At 42.0% G+C, this 22,886-nt stretch overlaps 1 protein-coding gene across 6 annotated transcripts in view; it reads right to left on the bottom strand.

Moving 5' to 3' along the window:
• The window catches only part of LOC122928542 (solute carrier organic anion transporter family member 1C1-like), a 214,205-nt gene that overhangs the window by 48,844 nt on the left and 142,475 nt on the right, over positions 1 to 22,886 (bottom strand). For all 6 annotated transcript variants that reach the window (XM_044281480.1, XM_044281477.1, XM_044281479.1 and 3 more), the window contains 4 exons: positions 20,619 to 20,834; positions 18,878 to 19,042; positions 14,206 to 14,401; positions 13,960 to 14,125 (listed from right to left, as the gene is read on the bottom strand). In XM_044281480.1, the coding sequence (XP_044137415.1) occupies positions 13,960 to 14,125; positions 14,206 to 14,401; positions 18,878 to 19,042; positions 20,619 to 20,834 (743 nt within the window). The remainder of the gene's footprint in view (positions 1 to 13,959; positions 14,126 to 14,205; positions 14,402 to 18,877; positions 19,043 to 20,618; positions 20,835 to 22,886) is intronic.

Here is a 22,886-nt window from a genome sequence, read left to right on the forward strand (position 1 = left end):
ATGGGGCCAGGGTCGGCCTGGGGGGGATGATGTTCCATGGGGGGGACTGAAATGTGACACAATAGGGGGTAATGATGTGGTCATGATGTGACATGAAGGGGTGATGGGACATGGTTTGGAGGGAAGAAATGTGACAAGGAGGGGGAGAAATGTGACAAGGAGGGGGAGAAATGTGACATGAAGGGCTGATGTGACATACCGTAGATGATTTGACATGGAGGGGGAAAAATGTGACATTGAGGCCTTGATGGGGAGAAATGTGACATTGAGGGGGTAATATGTGACATGGAGGGGGAGAAATGTGACATGGGGAGAAATGTGACATGGAGGGCTGATGTGACATAGGGGGTGATTTGACATGGAGAGGGAGAAATGTGACATGGGGGCATGATGGCTGACATGGGGGCATGATGGCTAACATGGGGGCATGATGGCTGACATGGGGGCATGATGGCTGACATGGGGGCATGATGGCTGACATGGGGGCATGATGGCTGTCATGGGGGTCTGATCAGAGGCATTGGGGTCTGATTGCTGGTCTGACCTGAGGTGTAATGGAAAATATTTTTTTCTTATTGTCCTCCTCTAAAACCTAGGTGTGTCTTAGAGGGCGAAAAATACGGTCCTCAAACCAGCGATTGTCTGAAACAGAGGGAAGATACCAGGACCACACAGAGGAGAAGCCAGCGGCTGCAGACTGGACCAGGGCCAGGTGAGCTGCGAGGTAGGGGGGGGCACCAAAATCTAGCTTGGCTTGTGTTGGCATAAATCATTGCACCGGCCCTGCATACATCACAGTGAAAGTTAACCTATCAAAGTGCAATAAAGTAGGGAGTTGATGGCTTTGCATAGTAGCAATAAGGGCAAGTGTCCATAGTCCATAGTACCCTTGCTCCAGGGCTCTAAATTGGGCGATAGGACTACTCCTTTAGTAGTGGAGTTGATTGAAAGCAAGTGTATTTTCGGAAGATGGGGATGACTAGCCCTTGCAAGCCATCTTCCACACTTTTCGCGATATTCAAAGTAGCCTTTTTTTATCCTGTATTGTATAGAAAATGATCTCTGATCAAGGATAGATAGAATCCGCTGGCATACGTTATATATGTTTCTGACTTTAATACTTCTGTGGGTGACTTATTAAAGGATCCTTTAAAGGTTTAATCACTCAGTAGCCCCTGAAGCGTAGCCGATTTTTCCTTCCTTAGCCATGAGAAAAAAATACTTCTCTAAGAACACACTTCCTATTTTAGAGGTGCTTTGGTGGTGTCCTGATCATGAGAATAGCAGGAGAATTCAGAGAGAGGACTTTATTTCTGTTAGTCACAAATGATCATTGAGAAGATTATCCTTCACGTGCCACAAGTCTCTTTTGAAGGTAGGACTTGTGCATTGGATGGAACTTAACACAGAGGCGTGGTCTGACCACAAAAGCCCATCAATGGAACATTTTGAGGAAAGGGTTATAAGATTGTGAAAAATATACGAGTGGTGTAGCCAACTAACTACTGTGTGCTACAGAATAAAAACTGTAGTCTAACCAGTTAGTCTCAGGGTGGCTAAATCTCTCTGAAGTCTGCATAAGAAGGAAACAGTGGGTCTGCCTAAAGTGGAGTCCAAAGTCAGATTGAAAAAGAAGTTAGTCGACTCCGAGAATAATAAACAACCTGTTTGCGGAGCATACAACACCTAAACCATACTTGTCCCTGATTAGGAAAATAAACAGATGAAAGTGTACAAACTGAGCTTGTGGCTCAAATCTTAACAAATAGATATCTACCATCAGTATCAGTAGCGGCAGAGATAAGATAATGTGGAAGAGACTTTTGATGGAGGAATGTGGACTATGAAATCAAACTGGAAATAGTTTAATTGAACACTTAGGATGCCTGTGGGTGTGGGAGAAGCTGCAGAAGTTTTAATTGTAGTTTTTGATTTGGATTTGACTCAGATTTTCTGCAGATCTCGTCCTGTCTTTGAAAACATATTTGACATGCTGTGGATTTGTAATTCCACTCGGCAATTTGTGCACTGATAGAAGAAGCAAAGTGTACTTGATATTTGTGTAATCTCATACGCTTTGCAGGTGTTGTATTATGCTGCCGATTTTCTGCATGAGAATCCACGTGGAATATCTGCGTGTAATCCACAATGTGTGCAAGTGGCCATAGGGAGATTGGAACCATGTTCTTGAAACGTAGCAATCTGTACATTTTTCTTGCAAATGTTGTAATATTTGGCTCCTTTTTTCTGGCTTATTTACTCCCCTGCCTTTGTACATATAAAAAGGTCAAATTAGCCATATTGTAATAATGAAGATATGCTATAGTAGTTATCTAGCACATGTCAGAGTAAAGAGGAATGGTGAGGAGGAAGGAAGAGGATGAGAGAAAAGTATAGAAAAAAATACTGAAAAAAGGTCATAACAAATAAAGCATAGGAGTTACTAAGAGACATAAATCCACAATAACATATTTACTATCAACCCAGCATGAAAGAGAGAAAGCCATAGATACAGGAAGGTTCTGAACCCCCCCCCCCCCACCTCCCCCCAATCTGGTTTAAAAGGAGACCTCGTAGAGTCTTAACAGTATAACAAAACAAGCACTATATGACCTTGCATGAAATAAACATAACTACTAATTTGGTAGGAGACCAGCAAATATGGTTATATTAAGCACCTTCACAAGCATACTGTTAGGAACTATATGGCAGATATCCAGAGATTGAGAGTAAACTACATAGTGAGTCCAATCCAAAAGGCAATCAGGAACCATTAGGTAGGTTAGTGCATAGAGCTGACAAAATGGCTAATAAGCCAAATCACAAATCTTTATTAAATCTCTCAGAGTAAAAATAGGGAAAAGTATGCTAACTATTTACTAAAATAATCAATAGTACAAACCGGATTCCCAAAAAGTTGGGACACTATACAAATCGTGAATAAAAACTGAATGCAATGATGTGGAGGTGCCAACTTCTAATATTTTATTCAGAATAGAACATAAATCACGGAACAAAAGTTTAAACTGAGAAAATGTACCATTTTAAGGGAAAAATATGTTTAATCAGAATTTCATGGTGTCAACAAATCCCCAAAAAGTTGGGACAAGGCCATTTTCACCACTGTGTGGCATCTCCCCTTCTTCTTACAACACTCAACAGATGTCTCGGGACCAAGGAGACCAGTTTCTCAAGTTTAGAAATAGGAATGCTCCCCCATTCTTGTCTAATACAGGCCTCTAGCTGTTCAATTGTCTTGGGCCTTCTTTGTTGCACCTTTCTCTCTATGATGCGCCAAATGTTCTCTATAGGTGAAAGATCTGGACTGCAGACTGGCCATTTCAGTACCCGGATGCTTCTCCTACGCAGCCATTATGTTGTGATTGATGCAGAATGTGGTCTGGCATTATCTTGTTGAAAAATGCAGGGTCTTCCCTGAAAGAGATGACGTCTGGATGGGAGCATATGTTGTTCTAGAACCTGAATATATTTTTCTGCATTGATGATGCCTTTCCAGACATGCAAGCTGCCCATGCCACACACACTCATGCAACCCCATACCATCAGAGATGCAGGCTTCTGAACTGAGCGTTGATAACAACTTGGGTTGTCCTTGTCCTCTTTGGTCCAGATGACATGGCGTCCCAGATTTCCAAAAAGAACTTCAAATCATGACTCGTCTGACCACAGAACAGTCTTCCATTTTGCCACACTCCATTTTAAATGATCCCTGGCCCAGTGAAAACGCCTGAGCTTGTGGATCTTGCTTAGAAATGGCTTCTTCTTTGCACTGTAGAGTTTCAGCTGGCAACGGCGGGTGGCACGGTGGATTGTGTTCACTGACAATGGTTTCTGGAAGTATTCCTGAGCCCATTCTGTGATTTCCTTTACAGTAGCATTCCTGTTTGTGGTGCAGTGTCGTTTAAGGGCCCGGAGATCACGGGCATCCAGTATGGTTTTACGGCCTTGACCCTTACGCACAGAGATTGTTCCAGATTCTCTGAATCTTCGGATGATGTTATGCACAGTTGATGATGATAGATGCAAAGTCTTTGCAATTTTTCACTGGGTAACACCTTTCTGATATTGCTCCACTATCTTTCTGCGCAACATTGTGGGAATTGGTGATCCTCTACCCATCTTGGCTTCTGAGAGACACTGCCACTCTGAGAAGCTCTTTTTATACCCAATCATGTTGCCAATTGACCTAATTAGTGTTAATTGGTCTTCCAGCTCTTCGTTATGCTCAAATTTACTTTTTCCAGCCTCTTATTGCTACTTGTCCCAACTTTTTGGGGATTTGTTGACACCGTGAAAATTTGAATCAACGTATTTTTCCTTTAAAATGATACATTTACTCGGATTAAACGTTTGATCTGTCATCTACGTTCTATTACAAATAAAATATTGACATTTGCCATCTCCACATCATTGCATTCAGTTTTTATTCACAATTTGTTTAGTGTCCCAACTTTTTTGGAATCCGGTTTGTACAAGAGTAAGGTACAAGTGTGGAGCTGGACTGAACCAGCTCAACCAAAATTCTAAATTGCCCCACAGATGCAGGGCTACATACTCTGTACTATTAGTGTAAGTAGCGCTCTCTGTGCCGATATAACAAGCCACCTAACTGGATACAGTGTATACTCTGTAACACCTAATTACTTCACATTGTGTCATATAGAGCGCTGGACATTCCACTCATGCTGCCCATTCAACACCCCTATTGTTCAGGCCCCCCAGAGAGTTTTGCTTGGGGGACACATGGGGGCAATGACACCATTAATATGTGTATTTTAGTATGGTTTTGCTATTTTTTTTCCGGTAATTATTGGCATTTTTAATGGTTATTAATTTAATGAATTTGAAGTTTTAATTAATTATTAATTTATTTACCCTTAATAAAGCATTGTGGCCATTTTTATTTCAACACAAGGTGTCATGTCTTTATTTTATTAATTACTATGGTTTAGTTATTAAGTCTGAAAGGGGTCATTGGCCTCCATGTACTCAGTCAGGGATTGTTTCACAAACTACTGCCGCTAAGCGCTCATATATATCACTATAAACTATGCTAATCGCTCCCTGTGCCTTGGCTCGGCACGTTTCTTAATATAAAACTTCATCAGGAGCCCTACAGCAGACGCATAGTATTGTATAACAGTATCAGAGCAATATTACGCTTCCCTCCATGTGTGTAGAGGCATCGCTCCGTCACTAGTGCGGCCATAATGCGGCCACCAAAAATGTGAATATTTAACCACGAAGCTCCTCCCATACCAGGCAAGGCCACGTCCACCCAGTGTCATGTGATTGGAGCGCAAAAAAGTAATCCCAAAGTGCTCCTACTCACCAAAGCTGGCTTCATAAGCGGGGGATCTAAACAGGGGACAATTCCCTACAACATAATAGAGATCAACACGGCGGATAGTTGAATGGCTTGGAATGGTTATACTATAGAGACAGGGACATGTGAGGTAAAACCTGCATTTTAATTTGAGGATACTCATAAACATCATGGCATATGCCAAGTGCCCCATACAGTATAATGTAAATATAGTATCACACTATTCCAGGGATGGCCAACCTGAGGCTCTCCAGCTGTTGCAAAACTTCAACTCCCAGCATGCCCAGGCTACCTACAGCTATCAGCCTACGGCAGAGCATGGTGGCAGTTGTAGTTTTACAACAGCTGGAGAGCCTCAGGTTGGCCATGCCTGCACTATTCAACCTATGTTTAGGTAGATAACAATGTGGTATTATTAAAAACCTTTAAACCTCAAAATGAATACAATTAATTGTTAGCATTATTTAAATGGGGCCCCAAAGATGAGGGATTACACCAACCCCTACCCACATTTACCTTACACACATGAATACATGTCATGAAATACTGTGAGACAGGAGGCCCAGCTATGTGGTATAAAAAGTATGTACCTACAAAAGAGTGACCCTACAAAAATATGGGACATATTTTCAAAAAGAGGAATTAGGTAGAGGTTAGATATTATACTGTGATACCAGTCAGATTTATGAAAGTATGACAACAACAGGCCTGTTAATAAAAAACATGCAAAAGATATGTGCAGATATGGGCGTACAGTTTTTAAGCGAAAAGTCGATTGTGCTTCTCTTCTGATAAGGCTCCGATCAAAGTTGCCTCCTCTTGGGGATGGCCTTAAAACTTTAATGCCTTGAAATTTGATCACCCCTGATTCCCCATTATGGCACTCAGCCACATGACGGGCCAAGTATGTGTTTGCTTTATTTCTGACATCATTGAGGTGCTCCCCAATTCTTCTCCTAAACTCCCTCTAGGTCTTTCCCACATATTGGGCGCCGCAGATACAAGTGACCAGATATACCAGGCCTGTAGTTCTACAGCTAATGAAGGTCCTAATGCCATAGGTGAGGCCTGTACGCAAACTTTTACAGGTGCGACCTTTCTTGATAGCACCACATGCAGTGCAGCCACTACCACAATACGTGTCCCGCATCAAATTTGTTATCCAATCAGAATTATGAGAAGGGGATTCGTGAAAACTGTGAACCAATCTATCCTTGATATTCCTGCCTCTTTTGTATGTGATAGCCTAGGTTTGTCCCACCAGGTGCCTATTGTCAGGGTCAGCTTGCAAAATTCCCCAATAGCGAGACAGAATCTCTCTCACTTGATTATAGGCTTCATAAAACTCACCAATAATCCGAATCTGATCTAATTCCGGCGACCTGTTGCGAGGAATCAAGACAGATTCTCAGTCACAACCCAGAGCATGTTGATAAGCCTGACTTAACACTGAAGAGGGATACCCACGGCGTAGAAAATGCTGCTTAAGGTCATTGTCAGCCATACGAAAATCATGCATATTGGGGCAGTTTTGTCGAACACGCAAATACTGGCCTTTCGGAATGCCACACTTTAGGGCCAATAGGTGACAGCTATGCCAATCAAACAAGCTGTTAGTCGTCGTCTTTTTGCAAAAGACCCAAGTACCAATGTATCCATTGGGATCCTTATATACAATGAGATCCAAGAACGTAGTAATACAATCATGGATCTCAGACGTGAAATAAAGACCCCAGGCATTGTTATTTAGGCGCTGAACAAATGAGTCAAAACTGTTATTGTCCCCTTTCCACAATATCAGTACATCATCAATGTAACTCAACCAAAGTACAATTGATGATGCAAATTCAGCGATGTTGTCCCCAAACACCACATCACGTTCCCAACCCCCCAAGTAAAGGTTAGCGTACGTGGGGGCACAAGGGCTCACCATCGTAATGTCCTTTACTTGGCGGTAGATTTTCTTATTGAACATTAAGTTATTGTGATTCAGAATAAACTCCATCAGCTGTAATACAAATTCATTATGAGGCCACATGTGTACCCCCTTTGCTGTAAAAATCAGGGTACAACTGCACATTCCCTTTCATGTGGAATTGAATTGTACAAGGCCTCCACATCCAAACTGGCCAGCTGGACATTGACTCCCACCTGAAGGCCATCTACCCTTTTAATAACTTCCATAGAGTCACGCACATACAATGGAAGCGAGGTGACAAAGGGCCTCAGTATTTGATAAGTGCTGATCGGGTGTGTCACGCTGTCTGTCCTTGAGGCTATCAGCCTCCCTTTGAGTGGCTCCAGGCCCTTATGAATCTTTGGCAGGCTTTAAAAAACATGCCATTTTTAGATGTGAATTATTTATTCATATTTGAGACATACCCTGGGTAAGGTTTATCAAATAGTTTATTTACAGATGCCTATGCAGGCGTTTTACCTATCTTGTCCCAGGTGAAAATTAAATACTTCACTTTTATCATTATTTGGGTTAAAATACGTGCTTTATACCTTTATTTAATTTTACTTACCCACTTAAACCCCCCTAGCTGAAACACCCTTAATGACCAGGCCACTTTTTACACTTCTGCACTACACTACTTTCACCGTTTATTGCTCGGTCATGCAACTTACCACCCAAATGAATTTTACCTCCTTTTCTTCTCACTAATAGAGCTTTCATTTGGTGGTATTTCATTGCTGCTGACATTTTTACTTTTTTTGTTATTAATCGAAATTTAACGATTTGTTTGCAAAAAAATGACATTTTTCACTTTCAGTTGTAAAATTTTGCACAAAAAAAAGACATCCATATATAAATTTTTCGCTTAATTTATTGTTCTACATGTCTCTGATAAAAAAAAATGTTTGGGTAAAAAAAAAATGGTTTGGGTAAAAGTTATAGCGTTTACAAACTATGGTACAAAAATGTGAATTTCCGCTTTTTGAAGCAGCTCTGACTTTCTGAGCACCTGTCATGTTTCCTGAAGTTCTACAATGCCCAGACAGTACCAACACCCCACAAATGACCCCATTTTGGAAAGTAGACACCCTAAGGTATTCACTGATCGGCATAGTGAGTTCATAGAACTTTTAATTTTTTGTCACAAGTTAGCGGAAAATGAAAAATAAAATAAAAACTTCCATGAACTCACTATCCCCATCACAAAATACCTTGGGGTGTCTTCTTTCCAAAATGGGGTCACTTGTGGGGTAGTTATACTGCCCTGGCATTTTAGGGGCCCAGATGCGTGAGAAATAGTTTGAAATCAAAATCTATAAAAAATGACCAGTGAAATCCGAAAGGTGCTCTTTGAAATGTGTGCCCCTTTGCCCACCTAGGCTGCAAAAAAGTGTCACACATCTGGTATCGCCATACTCAGGAGAAGTTGGGGAATGTGTTTTGGGGTGTCATTTTACATATCTTGGCAAAAGACATCTTTTCCCATTTTTTTTATACAAAGTTGGCATTTGACCAAGATATTTATCTCACCCAGCATGGGTATATGTAAGATGACACCCCAAAACACATTCCCCAACTTCTCCTGAGTACGGCGATACCACATGTGACACTTTTTTGCAGCCTAGATGCGCAAAGCGGCCCAAATTCCTTTTAGGAGGGCATTTTTAGACATTTGGATCCCAGACTTCTTCTCACGCTTTCGGGCCCCTAAAATGCCAGGGCAGTATAAATACCCCACATGTGACCCCATTTTGGAAAGAAGACACCCCAAGGTATTCAATGAGGGGCATGGCGAGTTCATCGAATTTCTTTTTTTGGGCACAAGTTAGCGGAATTTTTTGTATTTTCTCACAAAGTCTCCCTTTCCGCTAACTTTGGACAAAAATTTAAATCTTTCATGGACTCAATATGCCCCTCACGGAATACCTTGGGGTGTCTTCTTTCTGAAATGGGGTCACATGTGGGGTATTTATACTGCCCTGGCATTTTAGGGGCCCTAAAGCGTAAGAAGAAGTCTGGAATATAAATGTCTAAAAATTTTTACGCATTTGGATTCCGTGAGGGGTATGGTGAGTCCATGTGAGATTTTATTTTTTGACACAAGGTAGTGGAATATGAGACTTTGTAAGAAAAATAAAATTAAAATAAAATATCTATTTCCGCTAACTTGTGCAAAAAAAAATGTCTAAATGGAGCCTTACAGGGGGGTGATCAATGACAGGGGGGTGATCAGGGAGTCTATAGGAAATCACGGCTCTCGCGAGATGACGCGTATATGCGTCACTCTGCGCAGAGCTGCCGCCTCCGGACCGTGGATCTGCGTTAGGTGGTCCGGAGGCGGTTAATGAACCAAATAATAGAAAAAGATTAAAAATACAGTAAACACTCCACTGCGTAGTCAAATGATGCTCAGTGAGTCAGGAGGGAGAGCACGTGCACTATCTCTCACCCCTGTCACTTATAGGCAGTTAGCTGCCTTCATGTCGCTTGCAGTGACACCTTCATCTAGGCTAAGTTGTGGGAGCTGAACTCACTCTTCCCACTTCTAATACAGCACATGGATGATACCATATGTTAGCTGACCTCTGTCTATCCCTTTGGTGGTGCACACTGCGTACATAACATTCACGGTTTGAATACCGTATCACACTGCTAAACTACTCTAGCTTTGATAAGTAGGCCGTCCGGACTACTGCTAACTAACTAACAGTGGAGTGGATCGCTGATTTAAAAGCTAAATCTGCCCCCCAACATGTTTCACCAGATAACTGGCTTCTTCAGGGGATTTCTTCAGGCTGCCCAAATCCCCTGAAGAAGCCAGTTATCTGGTGAAACATGTTGGGGGGCAGATTTAGCTTTTAAATCAGCGTGAGTGAGTTCAGCTCCCACAACTTAGCCTAGATGAAGGTGTCACTGCAAGCGCCATGAAGGCAGCTAACTGCCTATAAGTGACAGGGGTGAGAGATAGTGCACGTGCTCTCCCTCCTGACTCACTGAGCATCATTTGACTACGCAGTGGAGTGTTTACTGTATTTTTAATCTTTTTCTATTATTTGGTAATTTAGTAAAATTAAATAAAGGTATAAAGCACGTATTTTAACCCAAATAATAATAAAAGTGAAGTATTTAATTTTCACCTGGGACAAGATAGGTTCAACGCCTGCATAGGCATCTGTAAATAAATTTTTAGATGTGGAGGCAAAAAAAAAACACATTTCGGTTTTACTGATGAGTCTAGATTGCAAGGCCTGCATGAGTATATCATTGAGCTTTTTCCGATCAGTTATAGAGGGATTGATGGATAAAACATTGTAGCACGTCTGGTCGTTGAGAATATTGAGGCACATGTCAGTATATTGATTATGGTTCATTATGACCTGGTTTCCCCCTTTGTCTGATGGTTTAAAGACAATTAACAAGTCAGATTACAGAGCTCTAAGTCTCTCCCTTTCAGTTTGGGTCAGATTATTATGCCTATATTTCTGCCCATCCAGGGTACTAAGTTGTTGAATAACCATCCTTAAAAACATGTCCCCAACCGTTGGATTCTAGAGGGTATTGTCCCCAACCGTTGGATTCTTTAGGAATGGAGGTTTCAAATCAGTGAACCTTCACCAAGTCCCCTATTGCCTTTCTCCCAGCGTTCTGCCAGAATATTGACATCTGCCGGCCTAACCTTTCGCATTTTAATCTGTCCTGTGTGCCAATTTTTTTTTTTCATTTTAGTATACGCACAAACAGATGTAGGTCCTTGACCCATTCAAATAACCAAAAGGTATTGGTTGGTACAAAGGACAGTCCCTTATTCAACACCCCCAATTAATCAGGTGTAAAAGGAGGGTGAGCAGCAACGTGACCACTAGATTCTGTATCCGTCTCGCCTTCAGATGAAGACGGTTCAGTTTCAAGTTCCAGAACCTTACTCTGTTTAGTGCTATAGTCAAAGATTCTCCCTTTATTAAAGTCAGAGGTATCTCTAAAGTATTGGAAATGTTTCCTCTCCTTTAGTTGGGCCTTGAATCTTTCAAATGTTTGTTGTAATATTCATTCCTTTCTAGAGAAGTCTGGATTACTAGAAAACTTCTGCACCGTTTCAATTTGTTCCTGGAGGGAGGCAGTATTCCTTTCAAAAAAAATTCTCCTCCTCCAGGAGCAAAGTCATGAGACGAAAAGAAGAGTCAATCGACCGTCTCCCACTTGGTAATAAACTCTGGGGACCTGATACGGGCCACAGGCCTAAGTGGAATCCTGAGGCCCAGTGGAACAATTTTTAATTTTAGGTAGGTTTGCAATGTCTGTATATTCCACCACCCTCTTATATGATTTTTATATGTATTCGTCAGAGACTTGAAAGAGCTAGAAATGGTCAGGTTCTTTTGGTTCTTCTGTAGGTAATTGTGCATCTCGCTTCACTGTCCCAACTAGCCGTATTTAATCCTCCTGCCAAAAATCCTGCCATCCCTAAACAAATAGAGTTCCAAAAATCAAAGGCTCACAAGAAGGCTAATAAGCCAAATCAGGCTTGCGTCACCTAAACATGTATTTACTGTAGATTGGGGACGCTAAAATAAAAACACAAATCTTTATTAAATCTCTCTTATAGTAAAAATAGGGAAAAGTATACTATTTACTAAAATAATCGATAGGACAAGAGTAAGGTACAAATGTGGAGCTGGACTGAACCAGCTCAACCAAAATGCCAAATTTCCCCCACATATGCAGGGCTACATACTCTGTACTATTATTGTAAGGCCACAGCTTCTACTGGGTATAAAAGCAAAGCCACAGTATCGCTCTCTGTGCCTATATAACAAACCAGCTAACTGGCTACAGTGTATACGGTGTCCGTAACACCTAATTACTTCACATTGTGTCACATAGAGTGGTGGACATTTCACTCACGCTGCCCATTCATACAGCTGGAGTCCAGTCAGGGGATGTTTAACAAACTACTGCCGCTAAGCGTTCATATATATCACTTGCTAAACTATGCTAATGGCCCTATCTAGGTCATCATGAGGACCATTATTTAGCCTCTTCAGGTGGCAGTAGTTGGAAGGTGTCTGCAGTGATTTCTCTGGCATTTAGGACTTACTACGTGTTCTCTGTGCAGGGACAATGTGATGTAGGGTGGTATTGGCAAGTATGGAAGGTGTACCATGGGTAATTCCAGAGATCCCAAAATCACCTGAAGATTTCTGTTTTTTAACTGGCAATAAGATGAAAGGGATAACCCCTTTTTTTAATGCAGCAAGGAGTGGTTTCAGGGCATTTAGCAGTTGTAAGGTATACTATCTGGTTAGGATGAAAATGGGTACACGCCCTATCTAAAAAGCCCCACAAAAGATTGGTTTAATAGAGCATCTTTATAAAAATGAATGCAGCAAGTTATGTCTTTGGGGTGGTTTGGGTTCGTAGTCTTGAGACCCAGAGCAGAAAATCCTATTTATTTTGGTATGAAATACAGAGTGCTAGAAAAAGTCACAAAAAAACTTTAAAGCAAATGCTTCCAACTGACAAGTTCAATGTCCTCACACAGGCCCCTAATTTTGAGATTATTCCTCTTCTGGTGATTTTTGTTGAGGTGGGTGAAAAAGTCAGCAATTTGAGAGGAATGGGACTGAAGTTTCTAAATAAATTTCAAGACCTTCTCCTCAGTGTCCTCCAGGTCAGCCACCTGATTGCTATGTGGTGAATGTCCTTTTGCAAAGCTTTCATGTGCCGTTTACTAGAGGCTTCTAAACAGTGAAAGAGGCCCTCCATGTCCTGTATCGTTTGGATGGCTTTAATGTGGAGCTTCCAATCCCACTCATCCTCCTGGGTGGAGGACTGGGCTCATTTTCAGCCCTCTTGGCTTTTGGCCCCAAAGGAGGAAGTCCAGGATGGCATTGCACTTCCCAGTTCAAAGGAAATTGTGTGGAAAGTGTTTCTACAGGGCCTACAGTTGCTATGTTAGCAGTGCTCCTGGGTGTACCTTTAGGAGATCCAGAGATGACTGAGCTGGCTGCCAGTGACAATTGTAAACTCTGAGAGTGACTGCTGCTGGATGACGGTGAATAGGCATTCATATGTTTTGCTGCTTGAGGCTGTGCCCCAGATGGCTGAGATGAAGAAGCCATGTAAAACTGTTCAATTATGCCAGGGTCACCTTCTACTGTCAACTTGGAGGTAGGCGTCATCTTTGCTGCAACATTACCCAGGCTGATTAGTTGAGTGCCTGGAAGTGCTGAATTAGCAGGGGGTTTTGAGAGCTCAGGAAACTAGCATCTCACCGCACCATCAACACTTGTTATTATGTACATTACGCTGATTATTAAAGATACGGTATCATCGGGCGTACATAGAAGTCAATGAGCCCCATAGCAAGAATTTGAACTGGGCCTCCATGCCCTGTTTCTAGCCGCTCCCACTATCTGCCCAGGCTTTTCCCCTGACATACCCCTTTTCACCATCAAGGAGAGAAATAAACGTACCATAAATAAACTAATCATAACCATATATCAGGCAGATTTTTAGACACATTACACTGATTATTATACATTAATTATATACATTCACAGTGCTTTTTATAAATGACACTGATAATTATATACCTGAGCACAGATAATAATACATGCCGAACTGATTATTGCTGTACATTTTTATCACTCACTATGCTCTTTCCAGATCCTGTGGACGATTTGCATCCGGCCAGACATGCCGACATGTAGGTGATATTATTCACTCCGCACACTGGATCCCACTGGCTGGTGGAGCAGCTACAGTCGCTGTTACAGTCGGAGATGAGCTGGTTGCCTCCTAATGTGTCCAGTTTGCTCCTAAGATACAGTAAAGGTGTCAGAGCCCAGCCCCCTCTCATTATGTGCCCCCCCATCTTTACAATAACCCTGGAACCTACCCGTTATAAGACACGGTCATCCCCGCCACTTCAGGATTCTCACATCCAATAATGAAGGTAGTGAAAAACAAAATGAATGACCCAAGATAGGAAATAAAGACCAGCTTAGAGGCAGATAGCAATCCAAACTTATACTTCTTCATCAGCACACCACTCAGCAACATTCCCAGAGCCGCTGATGTCAAACTGGTAACTCCTGCAAAAGGAAATGAGAGCACTTAAAGGAATTGTTCCAATTCCTCACCAGTTTCAAGATTGCTGTGCAGGGGCAGACTGGCCATACACCCTACAGGAAAATTTCCCACTGGGCCAATGCCTGGGGAATAAAGTTTTTTTTTTTTGGGAGGGGGAGGTAGGGGGTGCCCAAAGCCTTCTGTCGGTTACATAGAGATCTGGTACTTATGCATCAGGCTGGCAGAAAAAAGTGCCCTCCTGCATTCAACTGTATTGCTGTGCTCAGGGTTGAATGCTGCAGAGGGGGAGGCAGTATTGTGCTGCACTGTGGTATTTGGTTTTGCTGGGGCATTTTTTGGTGCTTCACTACACTATTGCTGGCCCCATCTACCTCTGTTCGCCCTACCTTCTGTCAATTTGGACATACCTATAACATGGGGCCACTTTAAGTTCCCATTTGGCCCCTGCTGCTGTGCATGTGCACATCCAGCCATAAGTAAACATTTACAACCAACTTTTCCCTTGCACTCATACAGCTAAAATTTACAAATTAAGCAACTGTGCAAATATTGCAAAAAACAAACAAAAAACACCTGCTCCGCATGGAGCTCCGCTGCAGATCTATGCGTCGCCAATTTAACAGACTGCAAACAAACCTTGTATACAGTCTGATCCTGCAGTCGAGTTTCTCTACTCCCAAGTAAATGTACATTAGTAAATATAGGAAAGATATAATTAAGTGTGACTGCAAGTGACTGTTGCTATGGAGAGGTATACTTCTGCATAAGAGGTGTGGACATAAAATGGGAGAAGATTTATAATGAAGATTATTTGCACACAATTTTGTATCCGTGTGCTACGGTATCCACATTTTTGTTTTTACGAATGGCACACTGACCGATTAATTTCTACGGGGCCATGCACACACCGCATGTTTTGGAGGTCCATTGTTTGTGGACCAAAATACAGACAAGGCCCTATGTAGAAAAATGCTATGTACAGTGAGGAACAGAAGTATTTGAACACCCTGCAATTTTGCAAGTTCTCCCACTTAGAAATCATGGAGGGGTCTGAAATTCACATTGTAGGTGCATTCCCACTCTGAGAGACAGAATACAAAAATAAATAAATCAGGAAATCACATTGTATGATTTTTAAAGAATTTATTTGTCTAAGTGGGAGAACTTAGGGTGTTCAAAGGCTGGACATGTAAGGCTGGCACAGATTTAACACAACTTTGCTTCAGTAATGAAATATATGGTTTTGCAGTGACACACTCTCCAGAGACAACTGACACTGGTCTCCCCTCAGTCTCCAACTGCGACTTTCTAAGGGATAACAGTCCCAGCCGCTCTCCTGTAGCTGTGTTGTCTTTAAAGCGGTTATCCAACCCCTATAGTCCCTCCCAGGCGCCTGGGCCCCTCACATCAGGCGCCGGGGGTTTCAGCTAGTAGTGGGTGCTGCTAGGGATGCTTGTCCCCGTCAAGGCCTGCTACTGGCTGCCACACCCCCCATGCCAGATGTTTTCATCCGCGCGATGAGGAGATGTAGCGGCGGCCGTTCGGGGATCAGAAGCGACGCGGGTGCTGGAGAGCAAGGAAAGTATAACCTGTGTGAGCTTCCCAGACATTTGGGGGGAGAATTATAGGGGTTGGATAACCCGTTTAACCCTGGCCTCAGTTGTCGCATCTGTCTCTAGAAGCTGCTCTCCTTGACGACTCTCCTCTCAGGGGTCTCTCTATAATCTTTTTCAGACTCTCCATAACATAACAGTTTTCACACAGCCCTACATCCACACCAAGCTCCGCTCCCTCCTCTCTAGCTCTTTCTACAAAGTCTGACTCAGTACACTCAGTCACCTGTGAATTTCATACCCCTCCATGATTTCTAAGTGGGAGAACTTGCAAAATCGCAGGGTGTTCAAATACTTCTGTTCCTCACTGTACATGTAAGGCTGGCACAGATTTTACACAACTTTACTTAATGATCAAATATATTAAAACATAAATGAGATTGGCTGCAACTAGTAATGTCCACTCTATCTTTCAATATCTTTCTTCCTGACTGACTGGTCATGTATGTTTTCTTCTTCACCTTAGTTTGCCTTGCTAGTATGCTGAATTTTAAAAATAAAATGGGACAATGTTGCACTATTTGTCCAAAGTGAATTGCCAAAACTTCGGATTCATTTGGAAGATGATTTTGTTGTGAAATAAGTGAAGAATCTGATTGATTTAAAATTGATTTGCTCATCTCTAGCTACCTGTGGAAGGAAGCACAGCCAAGCGCTTCATACACACAAGGGATAATGCCACTGAAATTACAATGCTCCCTTATGTAAGTCAAAACCCTAATAAGCCTGCCATGATTTTGTTAAGCTAGGGTTTTAAAATTCAATTCTCCTAGTGGAGATCTGTGTACGTGTACATAACCTTGAGTCAGCCTGGCTCCCTCCAGAAAAGTGGATTTAAAAAAATCTCATTATGAAGGTATTCGCCTTAAGATGCATGGTGAGACATTTTTCTGAGCCACCTTCATTTGATTCACCACCTGTTATATGTAATAGGTTAGTCAGTACCACTCCCACAATGGTATTGGGGAGGATCAGGATCTTAGTTCAGTGACAGGTTTCCTTTTACAGGGCCCTCATGGCCAAGATAGACATTGAAGCTACCTTCTGACTCTTGCTCGTGTACCTGTTAGGCTGTATGTGGGGGCAGACAGGGTGGTTCAACACTTTCATGGAATGGGTAGTTAGGAAGGAGGATGGTTTGCAGTCAGCACTGTATTACCTAGACCAGGGATCAGTAACCTCCGGCACTCCAGGTGTTGGGAAACTATAGCTCCCAGCATGCAAACTTGCCAGGCTGTTCTTGGGACTCCTCACAGCAGTAAATAGAGCATGCTGGGAGTTGTAGTTTCACAACACCGGGAGTCCTGGAGGTTACTTATCCCTGACCTAGACTATTTTCTTTGCATCTGTCTTTTAGGTTTACTGCCTGTTCACTGTTCATGCATATGGTAGATGTAATTTTAGATCTCGTTGGCACTGACAAGTCTAAAGGGTTGGCTACAATAATACACTTCCAGTTAATAAATTGGTTACTTAGTGGGGAGATACTGAAAGCATGTTTGGGGGTGCATAAAATGTTATTGCAGCAGTTTCAATCACTGTTCAAAAGGTTGACCATTGCCAGCCATAAGTTATCGGTTGGGTGCATTTTTTCCATCCAGTGGCATTGGCTATGGCTAGGGTTCAGTGCTTATCTCCCAAATGCAAAGCAGACCATTGGGTGTGGGCAACTTTTCTGGAACACTACTATGGGCAGTCAGTCTGAATGGAGGAGCATGTGCACAGCTTGTATATCGAACTATTCACCATGTCAGGGGCATATTATTATGGAACATACAGTATATCAAAGGGGATTAGGAGGCTGGTGAGTAGCTTGAGGAATAGAGAGTAGACAATTTGTTTTTACCTTTTTGGAGTTCCTCCCATGTTGTTGGTTGTGATTGCATAGGGTCCTCAATTCCAGATAAAAATAATGAATAGCATGCCCATTGCAGTGTGTCAGAGAGCTCTTGGAGGTGTCACCTAGGGGTTTGGATGGTACCCTCTAGATTCATTTAGATGGTACAGTAGATACTAGAGCACTTTTCTGTTTTCAGTTTGTGGGAATTGCAAAAATGGGACTTGCAGAAGAGAGCCTTGCATTCATTTAAAATTGTAGATGCAACAGGGCAGTTAGGTGGGGGCTGTCTAAAGTGTGGTTTGGGAGATTCGGTGTTGGGAGTTGTTTAGGCTTCTTATGAGTGGTCATTTGTGCTGGACATGCTTGCTGCACTGTTTGTTCTTTTTTATATTTCTTGTATCCCCGGATGGATTTTGGTCACTCATGTTTACTGGGGGCCCTGCGCACACAGGAGCATTTGGATGGCAGACAGATCAGTTTCTTCAGGAGCAAGATGAGCATGTGCTGGATTAGTGTCAGAGGCATGGTCTGGAGTGTATCTTAAAAAAATTGTCATGACTTCTGTGGTCCATGTGCAGGAACTGAAATATACTCCATCCAGGAGCTGGAGCAGATTTCTGGTCTAATGTGCCCACCTCCTCCACCTCCACCTTGCTCACTTTTTGTAAACGTGGTGAGGGTGTTGTCAAAAATGAAAAAGTCTAAAATTTTGTTGCAAACAAAATTTTCAACTTTTCTGCTCCAGAAAACTGGTGTAGGGCTATATTACATTAACCCAAAGCATATTAGTATATTTAATAATGAGGAGGCTGTGGCCATTATTTTTCCTTAGCCACACAGTGACCAGAGAGTCAAGATGGGGGAAGGTTTGTGGGTTGCACACAGCATGGTCTATGTAATGTATGATACCTGTAGTCATGTGTATGGCCAGTTTTTCCCTATACTAAACTCCTGTAGTTCCATTATCCTATTATATCATGAAATAGGCATAATAAAAGTCCAAGAGATTTGAATTGCCAACTCACCAATGATAAAATTTGCCGAGGAGGTAGACTGGTCATACTGTTGCTCCGCATACTTGGGTATGTAAGTTATCGATCCAATAAAACTGCTGAGATTAAAAAGAACGGTTATAGTAATCATGACGTAGAATGGATTAGAAGCCAGAACCTTCAGGGAGAGGAAGAAGCCTGTAGGAGAGAGAAGAAAGTCGGCGGTCACCAGGAATATTCATCAGGGTTACCACTTTCCCCCTTCATGTGATATTGTTATTTCCCGATCACATAACACTTTTATAGAAAAGTTCAGACGGCTCACTCCTTGTAATCAGGATCAGGTGCTCTGGTCTGATTTGAATCACCCTATTCAAAAGCAGATATGTAAAAAGAAAATATGACCGGCACTCTACCAATGGGAGTAATGTGGGACAACTAAAATGAGGTTAACACTATTTAATAACATTTACAACATACAATAATAAAATTGCAATACATAGATAAAAAGATACATATAAAATAAATATAGCAATAAGAATCTACTGGATGGGATAATAATTCCAAGTATATACTATTGGCGTTCTCCTGAGGTAGCTTTCAGTATAATACGGCTTTTATTCAATTATGAAGTGAATGAAAAAAGCACATGATTTATATCGCATAGATAGTAGTAAAACGCATGAGAATATATTGCTGCATATATAATGGTATTGCAGCATATAAATAGTCTCTCTGTAGTGTTTCCGACCAATGATACAGTATATTGGATATTTTACTCACAGTTTCGAGCTGGCCCTTGTTTCTGTGGCGTCCCACAAGTAAGTGCTCTGTGCTCCAAATCGCTTGTCGGTTACGAAATGTTTTCAAAGTTTTTTCGGATACGAAAGTTTCTTTCGATTTTTCCGATAGTTTAAATTTTGCAATGGAGTTAATCCGGGCGTTGTCTCAGTCCGCAGCTGTTGTGCTGTATACTCCAAATATCGTGAAGATAATCTCTACAGAGGACATTGGATGTAGAAGTCCATATTCACATTTTCATATAGATCGCATGGCCATGCTCCAAGGACTTTGTGAGCGAATATATCTCGACTTTCCCAGAAGCGTTTCGAAGTAATCACTATTTCTTCCTCAGTGGGAACCGGATTAACTCCATTGCGAAATATAAACTATCGAAAAATCGAAAGAAACTTTCGTATACAAAAAAACTTCGAAAAAATTTTGTAACCGACAAACGATTTGGAGCACAGAGCACTTACCACAGAAACAAGGGCCAGCTCGAAACAGTGAGTAAAATATCCAATACACTGTATCATTGGTCGGAAACACTACAGAGAGACGTTTTATATGCTGCAATACCATTATATCTGCAGCAATATATTCTCATGCGTTTTACTACTATCTATGCGATATAAATCATGTGCTTTTTTCATTCACTCTATAATTGAATAAAAGCCGTATTATACTAAAAGCTACCTCAGGAGAACGCCAATAGTATATACTTGGACTTATAATCCCATCCAGTATATTCTTATTGCTATATTTATTTTATGTATCTTTTTATCTATGTATTGCAATTTTATTATTGTATGTTGTAAATGTTATTAAATAGTGTTAACCTCATTTTAGTTGTCCCACATTACTCCCATTGGTAGAGTGCCGGTCGTATTTTCTTTTTACATAACACTGTTATCCCTGCCCCCTGTACATTTAGTTGCCAATATGGACTTGCTTACACTCAGAGCATTCACTTACACATCCCCTGTGATCTCACCTTTTATTGTGGCTTTTTCATCGCACTCAGTGTCTGATGTCTCATTTCCTTTAAGCCACTGTCCCTCATGGGAGGGATGTGCTTTTTTTCTTGTCATACTCTTAGGCAGAAAGCAGAAAGGGATTCCTGAAATTAGCATAAGGACTCCGGCCAACAGGAACCCAATCCACCAGGCGCCAACCCAACGTTTATCCTGTGGTGTAATAGTCACAGTGTCTAGAGGAGTGAAACACATTCACGTTGTAAGGAGTTTAATTTCAGGGCTGTTACTATCTGTTCTAAATAGATTCTCTACGACTCTTGAAAATATTTCTTGTCAGGTATGAACGGTATTCATTGAGTTTTCCTAACTATATTATTACCGATACTGTGCAGAAGACCAGTCATTGTTATCTTGAATACATACACAGTCAAGTCACATTATTATGGCATTGGCCACCAGTTAATATCCAGAACAACCGCTATCTGCAACAGCAGCTAGAGGGCTGGGAGTGACTCAATAAATTACTTGGTAGGTTGTCCCAGTTATCTGGAGCCATGACTGCAGTTCATCCCACAGTTGTTGAAGCAGGGGTGCATCTAGCCTTTCCGATGACTGAGGCGAAAACTGAAACGGCACCCCAAACCCCCCAATGCCAATTTCTTAAACTAACCCCTTCCCTCCAGCCCTACTGTTAAAGACATACTTGGAAAACATTACATACAGTACTACAAAACATACAGGGTAATACAGCGCCACATACTGTGCCCACTGTGCTTCCCAATACAATACTGCAGAAACAGATAATCCCCCTTCTGCTGCCCCCCTCTTGCCCCTACCTGGTGACGCCTGAGGCAATCACCTCGCTTCACCTTATTGGTGGTTTACCCCTGTGCTGAAGGGTGCGTTGTTGAGGATGCATAGAAACACGACGATCAAGATGGTTCCACAAATGCTCAATTGGGTTCAAGTTTGGGGAATTAGAGGGCCAGGGTAATACAGTACTTGGAATTATTGCTTATGCTGTCCCAACCAGTGTCAGGCATTTTTAGCCATGTAGCATGTCACATTTTCTTGCTGAAATATCCCATTCATCCCAAGGAAAGACAATCAGCATGTATGTGATCTACAAGAATGGATTCATACCTGTGATGAGCGAACCTCTTGATATTCAGTTCATTTCAGGTTCAGCAAATCTTTCAAAAAGTTCAATTCAAACCAAACTTGCTCCAACTGCCCTGAAAATGTGTATATAACTCCCCCTAGTTTTTCTAGGACTCGGAATCTTTAGGGAAACATGTTATCTCTTTTCACTAATTTATCCAGCGGATGTTTCCTTCCTCTGCCTTGTTTTCGTGCAGGTGGCTGTTTTATGGGAATGGGTTGACTAGCAGGGGAGAAGTTGTGGTTTTGCACTTAGAAAATGGTTGTTGACTGCGCTGCAGCATGCTCATATTGGAAATGATCCAGTGAAGTGTAAGTGGCAACTTTTTGGTATATTTGGCACTGTGTGATGGCTGAGTTCACATATGTGTTGTGAACTCCGGCAGTCTGTATTGGTAGAGGAACAGCCTGCCTCAGTTCACTATATCTGCCATATAGTTCACTATAACAGGCATATCAGCTGTAAAGCGGCTGGATCACCTCCGGATTACTCCAATATAAACCTGTACCACTAAATAATAGAAAATGTAATACTCTTTATTTGTACCATAAATAACAATTCATAATAACATTTATGCGGATCCTACGCAGCAGCAACTACTGAGTCAAAACATCCAAACAGCAGTACATACAAGTAAAATGTTATAGCAAATCCACCAATTGAACCAAGAATATGTCATTAAAACTAGGGTCCATTTGATCAATATCAGAACAGTACAAGGACTGCATAACAATCAAAGTGCGATGTTTGGCCGAATCCCAACATATTTGCCTCCTTCACTAGGCAACTAGGGATGAGCGAACTCGAACTGTATAGTTCGGGTTCGTACCGAATTTTGGGGTGTCCGTGACACGGACCCGAACCCGGACATTTTCGTAAAAGTCCGGGTTCGGGTTCGGTGTTCGTCGCTTTCTTCGCGCTTTTGTGACGCTTTCTTGGCGCTTTTTGAAAGGCTGCAAAGCAGCCAATCAACAAGCGTCATACTACTTGCCCCAAGAGGCCATCACAGCCATGCCTACTATTGGCATGGCTGTGATTGGCCAGAGCACCATGTGACCCAGCCTCTATTTAAGCTGGAGTCACATAGCGCCGCCCGTCACTCTGCTCTGATTAGCGTAGGGAG

This window comes from Bufo gargarizans, chromosome 2 (genome assembly GCF_014858855.1).
Source record: "Bufo gargarizans isolate SCDJY-AF-19 chromosome 2, ASM1485885v1, whole genome shotgun sequence".
Classification (NCBI taxonomy): domain Eukaryota; kingdom Metazoa; phylum Chordata; class Amphibia; order Anura; family Bufonidae; genus Bufo; species Bufo gargarizans.